This window comes from Propithecus coquereli, unplaced genomic scaffold (genome assembly GCF_000956105.1).
Source record: "Propithecus coquereli isolate 6110/MARCELLA unplaced genomic scaffold, Pcoq_1.0 Scaffold196, whole genome shotgun sequence".
Taxonomy (NCBI): Eukaryota; Metazoa; Chordata; class Mammalia; order Primates; family Indriidae; genus Propithecus; species Propithecus coquereli.
This window is the reverse complement of record NW_012144522.1, coordinates 2,529,544-2,539,858: the sequence shown is the minus strand read 5'-3', so window position 1 is coordinate 2,539,858 and position 10,315 is coordinate 2,529,544. Positions and strand designations below refer to the sequence as shown.

Sequence of the window (10,315 nt, the reverse complement as noted above, 5' to 3'; positions counted from 1 at the left end):
CAGTTCTGCTTAGAATGCGGTTTTTTTTCTTCCTTTACCCCAGTCTTTAAGATTCAGCCTAGATGTTACGTCCTCCAGAAAGTGACCCCAGGCCCTGTTGGCCTGAGTTAGTTGTTTCTTTTGGGGATCCCTCAGTGAGCCAGGCACCTCTCTGTCACTATACGCACCCCACGCTGCTGTGACTAAGCACTGCACCCTCTCGTCTCTCCACCCAGGTTGTCAGCTTTTCCAGGGCACAGCCCATGACTCACTGGACTCTGTGTACTGGAGCGAGCAAGGGACCACCTCTTTAGAGGCCTGAAACTATAAAATACCTACAACCCCTTCTTCCTTGAAGTAAACTCCACTTTATTCAGGCGGCAACATGCCACCATCTCAGAAAATCAGTCATGATTGACCTAAGTCAATCAGGGCAACCTCACTTTTAATTTTCTTTTTTCTCTTTCTCTCTCCCTCCCTTCCTCCCTTTCTCTCTCCCACTCTCTGTTTCTTTCTTTTTTGGGGGGGGGGTACGGATTCATATAGAGATCAGCATGTTGCTCCATCTTGCCAATGACAAGTAAAGAAAGGTCTTGACTCCAGAAAAGATTTCCCTCCCTTATAAAATGAGAGAGGCACGTGATTGGAGTCACTTTATCTGCCTGTCTCCATCCTTCTGGCTTGGAGGGCCATTTGGATGTGATGTCTGGTACAGTGGCAGCCATCCTGTGGGCATGTTCAAAAAGCTTCTGGAATGAAACCAACTGGATGGGGGGCTGGAAGAATAAAATGAAACTCTGTTCTTGTTCAAACTCAAAATCTACCTCCTTTCGAAATTTTTTTTCGTAATAAATTTACCCATAGTTTAAAGTCACTGTAAACATTTTACACTGCATTTCCTGAGTGATATAAAAGTCTTGTTATTCATAAAGAGCCACTTTTGATCGCACCTGAGTGTATGCTGATGAGATGACTTAAGCTGGGACCCTAGGTGGCCTTAGGATGGAGCTGGTCACCAGAAAGACCAAGAGGTTACAGGGTTGCAACTTTCAGCCCCCTCACCCCCTGACCTCCAGGATGAGGGGATGGGAACTGGAGATTGGGCTCTATGAAAACTCTCGGACAGTAAGACGTGGTGAACTTTCGGGTTGCGGGACACGTAGGGGCGCTGGGCGCGTGGTGTGCCCCGCGAAAGTGCGGAAGCTCCACGCACCACCCCAGCCGGTCCCTGCCACGTATCCACCCAGACATCTCTTCCTCCTCACTGTTTTTGCGTCGTATCCTTTATTATTATAAAGGATTATTATTAAAATTATAAATTATTATTATAAATTATTATTATTATTATAAATCCTTTATTATTATAAACTGGGAAATGTAAGTAAAGCGTCTTCTTGAGTTCCGTGCACCATTCTAGCACAGTAACAAACCTGAGGAAGGAGTCCTAGGGACACTCGATTTGTAGGCAGTCAGAAGTATGTGTGGTGGCCTGGGACTTGTGATTGGTGTCTGACGTGAGGACAGTTTGTGGGACTGAGCCCTTCAACTTGTGGGGTCTGACGCTAAGTCCAGGTAGACAGCGTCACGAAAGGATTGAATTGTATGACACCCAGCTGGTGTCCCCAGAAAACTGTAGAATTTCCTGGTGTGGAAAAAACCCACATATGTGATGTCAGAAGTATTGTGTAAGTAGAGGACTGAGTTTTACTTAACCATCGTCTTTTTTTTTTTTTATTGCTCGCTTCTAATTTTTTTCACATCAGTTGCTTTTATTTTCTTGAATCTCTGAAGAAGAAAAACCCTGGACTCCCAGATTCCTTGACCCTTGACCTTTGGAGGGTTGAATTACTGTTTCCCGCGAAGGTTAGAGGTGAAGTGATATTTGGTCACCGAAGTGTCTAAGAAGAGTCTGCTGACAACGACTACTCACCTAGCCTGGAAGAGTTTCTGTCACCTGATTGGCTCCGGTTTTATTGTCCCTCCCCCGTCCTTCACCAAAGTCTCTACTAAAGCCCTTCTATCCTGTATTGCTCCACGGGAGGCAGGAAACAGTCACAGGAAAAGGATCTTGCCTGGTGGTAAGTTGGGGTCTGACAATTTAAAAATTATTGTTTGAATGCCTGCTAGATGGCAGACACCTCCTAAACCCGAAAGCAGTGCCGTACAATGTAGGATCCGCTTGCCACTTATGGCTTTTGAGCTCTTGCTATCTTTCTAGTCTGATCTGAAATGTGCTGTAACTGTAAAGTGTACTTAGTGTGTTCTAAGACTTAGTATGAATAAAAAAGCTAAATTATCTCATTAATAACTTTTATTTTGGTTACATGTTCCGATGAGATTCTTTTTGACATGTGGTATTACACAAAATATGTTATTAGAATTAATTTTCCCCAGTGTTTTTACTCTTTTTTTTTTTTTTTTAACATGGCTACTCAAAAATTGTTAGTCACATATGTGGCTCGAGTTCATGCCTCCCGTTGTGTTGCTATTGGACAGTGTTGCCCTGGAGACACGGCACTGAAAGAACGTGGTGTTCTTGTAGAGCTTACGTACTAGAGTGGGGGATATTTGGGATAGGAAATAAATGAACAAATGAACAAGAAAAGTATCTGGTGAGATAGGCTGGGCCGGGGCAGCTGCTTTGTGAGTCGGTCGGGCAGGACGTCTCTGAGGACACGATATTTCAGCTGAAATATGAATATTTAGAATGAGCCTGGTGTGGGGAGCTCAAGAGGAAAAGCACTGTAGGCAGAAGAAAGAGAAAACAAAAGCCCTGAGATGGCAACGAGCTGGCACAGTCAAGGAATCAAGGGACCCACTGTGAACGGAGCAGCGTGTCAGAGGTGCCCGCGTGAAGTCTGAGGGACATGCAGGGCAGACCCAGGGGTGCGTGGAGAGCTTGAGGTAGAAGTTTGGAGGCCATTGGCAGGTGTTGAGCAGAATAATGTCATGATCTTATTTCCCCTTTTAAAAGATCATTTGTCTCTGTCTGGATGATGGACTTTAGGGGAGGGGGCAGCAGGGCCAGGAACAAGCTATTTACAAGGTTAGCGCAAACGTCCAAGCCTGACAAGGGCTGCGGAGAAGGGTCCAAGATGGAGGTGATTCTGGCTGTGGGCTCAGTATGTTCTGTGGATAGAACCAACAGGACTTGGACTGGATTGGCCGGTAAGGGAAAAGGAAATCAAAGATACGTTCTAGGTTTGGAGCTTTAACAACGTGATGTTTAAGCTCCAGATAGATACGGACTATTGGGAGAGCGGCAGGTTGGGGAGTTTGGGATAATCAACAGTTTGGTTGGGCAGTGCGAGGCTTGGGGTGCTGATGGGATTCCCACAGAGAGATGTCCAGAAGTCAGGTGATTGTGTCTGACTAGAGCTCTGGGGAGAGGCCCAGGCTGATGGTGTCCCTGAGAGGACAGTATGATATTTTCAGCCATGAGGCTGGATGCCGTTACCTGTGGAAAGGCTAGATAGAGAGGATGGGGTGAGGGTCGAATACAAGCTGCGGAACAGCCCTAAATCCAGAGCCAAAAATGTTAGTAAAAGTGACTGAAAGGAGGTGGCCAGTTGAGCTATAAAGGCAACCAAGGGTGTATTGTGTGTACACTTTATCATCTCATGGCATAGGAAAAATGTGTTCGAGGAAGGAAAAAGAGATCCACTGGGCCCTGTGTCACTGGATGTCAGAATAAGAACCGAGAAGGGCCCACCGGACCCACCGCAGGCAGGTCATAGGCATCAGGGGAACACAGCAGGGGGAGGCTGAGGACCGAAGTCAACTCGGAGTGGATTCGGGAGATGATGTTTAGGCGAGGAAGTTAGAAGGAGGGGATATGATGATGTTTACCTGATCGTGAGAATGGTCTTGTAGAAAGAAGGTTTCTTGAGGGTTTCTTTTTTTCTTTGTGGCAGAAAAGAAAGGACTAATGCAGGAGGAAATTCTGGGAAGGAAAAGCCTTGTTCACAGTAACAGGTGCAGGTGGATTCGAGCGTTAGGGAGGGAAAGGCTATTCACATCTAATTTCTCAACAATTTCTCATCTAACTGTGACCATTTTCTCATTAAAATATCAGTCAAGGACATCGGCTGAAAGGGGGACGAGTAGAGGAAGTTAAGTAATTTGTGAAGAAAGCAGAAGGACTAAAATATTTATTTTAAAGCAAATATGCGGGAGAAATAGTCAGCTAACAAGGAAGTGCTGATTTTGACATTTGGGGCCATAAATTCAATTACATCCCTTTATTAATAACTGTGACATTGGGCAAGTCGCTTCTGTAACAGATGGTTTCCTCCTGTATTGCAGTAATGATGAGAAAGCAAGGATGTCGTAATTAGAGGTGATAAAATGGACGGGGACGAGCACATATTAGGGACTCACCAAACGGCAGCCTCGTCGTCTGTACAGGCACCATCTGTAGCTCGCAGGCTCTTTCCACCCCTTGCAACCAGAGTGGACCTGTAATTTTCAACTTTCCCTCGTTGGCCCGACCCCATCTGCCATTGCACACTCATCCTTCCAATGTCGTATCAACATCTTAAAACCAGTGATTTGGACATGACCGAGTACATCTTATCTTCTAAGTGCCTTGCAGGATGCTTGGAGGGAGGGTAGAGAAATTCTGTCTCTGGCTGAGGAAATACGGCGTGGGAGAGGGTGAACAGATTTCTGTTGAAATCAGCCTGGCTGAGCTCAAATTCTGGCTCCACCTCTTTCTAACTGGGGGCTTCATACAATTAACATAACCACTCTAAGTCTTAACTTACTCGCCTGCGCAACGGTCATACTCACTAACGTTTGTCAGTATCTACAGTGTTTCCGAGTGTGCTCGCTGCTCTAGACACGTTAGCAAATGCTGTCCGCAGAGCCTACGAGATGAGTTGTTGTGAGGGTAAAAGGAGAAGCTCTTGGTGTGTGGGCGATATTCAAAATAGCACCCACTCTTGTTCTGAGCATCGTTCTCGTCCTGACCTTGAGCTTCTACGATGCATAAGGTTCGAGCCCCACAACGCAGCACAAAGCCTGGTGAAGACCAGGAGTTCCTATCTGTACAGACTCACTTGATCTAACCTAAAAGATTTCCATGTCTGTTCTCATTTAATCCTCACCTGAACGTTAGACTTAACCATAAAATCATCCTCATTCTGCAGAGGAGGATACTGAAGCTCGAAGAGCTGTCACTGACCAAAAACTTACTGGGGAGGAGTCAGAGATAAGAATAGAATAGAACTCACTCCGGAACTCTTTACCCTGTAACAGTGACGCGCAACTGGGGGTGATTTTGCCTCTCAGGGGACATTTGACAATGTCTGCAGATAATTTTGGTTGTCACTCCTGGAGGCAGGTGACTACTGGCATCTGGTACACAGAGGCCATGGGTGCTGCTAAACATGCTACAATGTACAGGACAGTCTTCACAATGAAGGACACAACAAAGCCCCAGATGTCAATAGTGCCAAGGTTGAGAAACCCTCCGTGAGAGTGACGGTAAGAACTGGAAGAAAAGGAGGTAGTGAGTAAAGGAAAAATGGAGAAGAGTTATCTTTCTGTGGTATGACCATATCCAGGTCCTCTTGGGGAACCTCTTTCAAAGGCAGCACATTAGGGCTGCAGAGGCGGTGGCTCTGGAGTTGGTTCTACCTGCTTTTCAAATCTTGCTGCCTCCACTGACTGGCTGGGCTTGATGTTGAAAAAAAACATGGAAACCCCCGAGCCATGGTTCCACCCTGGTAAAAAAGGGATGACAATGGCTGCCTCACAACACTCTTACGAGCACTAAACATGAACAAGTGCGCGGTAATTGCTATTACTCTTAAAAAGGCCGAATAGCCCAGGGTGAGAGGATTCTTAAATTTTCATAGCCATAGAAAATCACCCTAGGTTTTACACAAAGAGATTCTACAGCGGGGTTCATGAATGTGCATTTTAACAGGCACCCTGAGTATTTCTGATAAAGCCCGCAGCCCACAGTGTAAGGAAATTTGGCCAAGTGGCATAGACAGGGGGTCACAGAGACCTTTGGGTTAAATTGGATGCCGTAGTTACCGACGTGACCTGGTCCAGAGGCTGGGATTATAACTTTTGGGTTCTTGTTCTCAAAAGCAGAAGCCCCTCAGGATATTTTCTCATAGTGTTACCATCCATAATTTAGTCCAGTGTCTACCTCTAAAGCAATCCATGAAAAGCAAAAAGGATTCTAGTCAGTACTAATTAGACTAATCAGTATTTGCTCCCAAAGGTGAAGGAGAAGCACCTTTCCTGAAGGGTGAGCAACTAAACAGAACTGTGGTCTGGTTAGCAGTTCAGAATGAGGAAACGGATGCTGGGTGGGCCACCAGCAGCGTCTGTCACGATTCATGTAGCAGAGGGAGGGCTTAGAAGTCAGACCAAGCTGGACTGAAGACCTTCTTGTACTATTTACCACTTAAGTGACCTTGAGCAGATTTCACAATTGCTCTGAATGAACATCAATTTATTCTTATGAAAACTGGAAATAATAAACATTATAGTGCTATTATATAAACCAAACTGGGTCCCATATATAGCAATTAACACAATGCATGGTCTCTAATAAGAACCCCACAAATATTGACAAAACTTGTAATTCTCATACTCTTTATCCCACAAAACACTAAAGCTGTACAAAGGGTACAACGTTTTCACATCTCCGACAGGGAAGAGCTCCATATCAAGAAGGGATAATGAAAAGCAGAGGGTGGAACACGGAGATAGGGCCCCCACTTTGCCGACTCCCTCCAGCCCAGAATCCACGGGATGTGACGTATTACTACACGTTACCAGTAACTTTTCAAGATTCTCTTCTACTGTAAACTCAAGCCAAACCCAAAATTTTAACTTGAATAGTAGACAGACAATAGGTCAAGGATTCTGACAGTGATAAGGACAAGATGTGGGAGCCTAGAGGAGCCTGGGGCTGAAAGAGGTTGCAGAGCTTGCCAGCATTTTTGCATTGAGTCATGGGTGGACACAAGTCTGTACCCACTGACCCTGACTTCTACTTTCCTTACTACGCGGAAGCTGTCTGTGCTCAATTTTCTGTTGTCTATACACCCTCAGTTCAGCACTTCTGCTGGTGGACGGGAGCCTCATAATCCTCTTGGTAAAGCAACCAACCTGATAGTTGGAATGCATGTTCATAATTATAAGAATATGTAGAACTAGTCTTTCCCAGAGAAATTTCCAAGACAGGGCCAATGTTATTGTACGGCAGTTGACAAGGCTCGGTGGAGTCTGTCTCCCAGCAGGAGTGGGAGCTACAGTGGAATTTGATGTGGGCTATGAACGGGAATACAGTAGGATGATTCCACAGCTAAGAAATGACCGCTGTTGACGTGTTTCAGGTGTGGGCACGATGGAAACCAACTTCTCCATCCCTCTGAATGCATCTGAAGAGGGGCTCCACGAGTCTACCAGCTACACTGCTCTGCAGATCCTCCCACTGGTGGTCCTGGGAGTCACCTTTGTCCTCGGGGTCCTGGGCAACGGGCTTGTGATCTGGGTGGCTGGATTCCGGATGACACACACGGTCACCACCATCTCTTACCTGAACCTGGCCCTGGCCGACTTCTCTTTCACCGCCACCCTACCGTTCCTCATAGTCTCCATGGCCATGAGAGAAAAATGGCCCTTCGGCCGGTTCCTATGTAAGTTAGTTCACATCGTGGTGGACGTCAACCTGTTTGGAAGTGTCTTCCTGATTGCGCTCATTGCCCTGGACCGTTGCATTTGTGTCCTGCATCCAGTCTGGGCCCAGAACCACCGTACCGTCGGTCTGGCCAGGAAGGTGATCCTGGGGCCCTGGGTTCTTGCCCTGCTCCTCACCTTGCCAGTTTTCATCTTCTTGACCACAGTAACTACGCCGAATGGGGACACGTACTGTACTTTCAACTTTGCATCCTGGGGTGACACCATGGAAGAGAAGCTGAAGGTGGCCATCTCCATGCTGACGGTCAGAGGGATCATCCGGTTCGTTGTTGGCTTTAGCATGCCGATGTCCATCGTTGCCGTCTGCTATGGGCTCATCGCCGCCAAGATGTACAAAAAAGGCATGATTAAATCCAGTCGTCCGATGCGGGTCCTCACTGCTGTCGTGGCTTCTTTCTTCATCTGTTGGTTCCCCTTCCAACTGGTTGCCCTTCTAAGCACAGTCTGGCTCAAAGAGATGTTGCTGCTCGGCCAGTATAAAATCCTCGATGTGCTGGTTAACCCAACGAGCGCCCTGGCCTTCTTCAACAGCTGCCTCAACCCGATGCTCTACGTCTTCGTGGGCCAGGACTTCCGAGAGAGGCTGATCCACTCCCTGCCGGCCAGTCTGGAGAGGGCCCTCACCGAGGACTCAGCCCCGACCAGTGACACGGCGACCAGTTCTGCCTCACCTCCTGCAGAGGCCGAGTTGCAGGCAGTGTGAGGAGTGTCAGAGACATTTTGGGGCTTTGTCTCGTCCTACCCTGATCCCAGTTCCAGCTTCATCTAACCTGAGTCACAGTGAGCTTCTAGTATAAGTGGCTCAAGTGTTTACTAAGGAAAAATACTTTCGTACCCCTGATTTTGTGGTAAGAAATAGACAATGAGGAGATTAGCATTATTTTTGGCTTTTAGACCTCAGCCTGTACCATGCAGTAAGGGGAGGTGGAAAACAAGCCCAAGACAAAACAAAGAGTGGTGGGAATTTGTAAGGATTGGATGAGATGGTATATAATAAGGGGAAGGCTTTAGTATTTCACCCTAAAGCAAAATGCTTGCTGTAGGTTTTTTTTTTTCTTTTGAGACAGGGTCTTGCTCTGTTGTCTAGGCTGGAGTACAGTGGCATCATCATAGCTCTCTGCAGCCTCAAACTCCTGGACTCAAGCGATCCTCATGTCTCAGCCTCCCCAGTAGCTGGGACTACAGGTACGCCCCACCACCCCAGCTAATTTTTTAATTTTTTTTTTTTGTAGAGATGGGGTCTCACTATATTTCCCAGGATGGTCTCAAACTCCTGGCCTCAAGCAATCCTCCCACCTCAGCCTCCAAAACTGCTAGGAAAACAGGCATGAGTACCTGGCCTGCTGTAGGTTTTTTGTAGCTGTTTTTTAAATCAGGCTATGGAAGTTTTCTTCTGTTTCTGGTTTGCTAAGAGTTTTATTTTTCTTTTTAAGGTCATGAATGGCTGTTCCATTTTATTAAGTGCATTTTCTACATATATTAAGATGATCATGTTGTTTTTATTCTTTTATTTATATCATCAGTTGGCCATTTCATTCAAGCTGTCAAAGTTATTGGCATGGAACAGTGCAATAACTGTGTACAGAACTTGTGATTTCTTTCAAATGATGAGAATGTAAGCTATGTGAGGGCAGGGATGTTGTCTGTATTGCATGCTGAGGGATCCCCACTCCTGATGCGTAAAATACTTCCTGGCAGGTAATGTGCACTCAGTACGTATGTATGGAATTAATGAATCTATAAACAACAGTATCACCTAGGTGTCAAGTGAGGAACCTTTAATGTCTAATTAAAATTATCCCCAGGCCTCATAACATGAACCAGGCCATGTCCAGCCCACAATATTTATAAATTCCCATGTGGCTTACATTTTCATGAACACCTCTGGTTTTGAGTTTCTGATGCAAATAAAGGACTCTGGCTAACTCTTATCTCATGCCTATGTTTTGAAATGTTAAATAAATTAACCCTCAAGAGTACTCAGCCCTTTCCTTTGCTTTCTTCAAATAGCCATTCACAAATGATCCTTCACTGTATAACTTACTTTCCTGATGCATTAGCAAAAGACACAACTCCAAATGAATTTGGAGTACTAGTCAGCTTTAAGAAACAACAGTGATATAGCACCTCTTGTATATACTCCTGGATAGAGCTGGAACACATTCTACTAAGTGAGGTGTCCCAAGAATGGAAAGACAAGCACCACTTGTACTCACCATCGAATTGGTATTAACTGATCAACACATAAGTGCACATATAAGAATAACATCTATTGGATGTCGGGCAGGGGGGAAGGAGGAGGAGGGGACGGGTATACGCATACACAAAGAGTGCGATGTCCACCATCCGAGGGAGGGACACACTTGAAACTCGGACTTGAGAGGGAGGGGAGGAAGGGCAACATACGTAACCTAAACATCTGTACCCCATAATATGCTGAAATAAAAAAAAAAGTGATGCAAAAAAAAAATGAATTATCACACGGTCCTGATATCAAAGCCTCTCACTCACTCCACTGCTTTATCCGATCAATTTTCTTCTCCCTTTCCCTCATGCCTCCTCTAAAGTTCTCTGCATTTCCAAGGCAGAGCAGTTTCTACCCTTTTCATTT

The 10,315-nt window shown here is 45.8% G+C and overlaps 1 protein-coding gene across 1 annotated transcript; it reads left to right on the top strand.

The window, feature by feature from the left end:
- The first annotated feature begins 2,012 nt into the window (after positions 1-2,012).
- Positions 2,013-8,790, top strand: FPR2 (formyl peptide receptor 2). Its single transcript, XM_012643355.1, has 2 exons — positions 2,013-2,057; positions 7,341-8,790. The coding sequence occupies exon 2, from the start codon at positions 7,352-7,354 to the stop codon at positions 8,405-8,407; it is 1,056 nt and encodes a 351-aa protein (XP_012498809.1). The 5' UTR covers positions 2,013-2,057; positions 7,341-7,351; the 3' UTR covers positions 8,408-8,790.
- The last annotated feature ends 1,525 nt before the right edge of the window (positions 8,791-10,315 follow it).

Coding starts and splice junctions, on each gene's coding strand:
- FPR2 (XM_012643355.1), top strand. CDS start 7,352: ATGGAAACCAACTTCTCCATCCCTCTGAATGCATCTGAAGAGGGGCTC.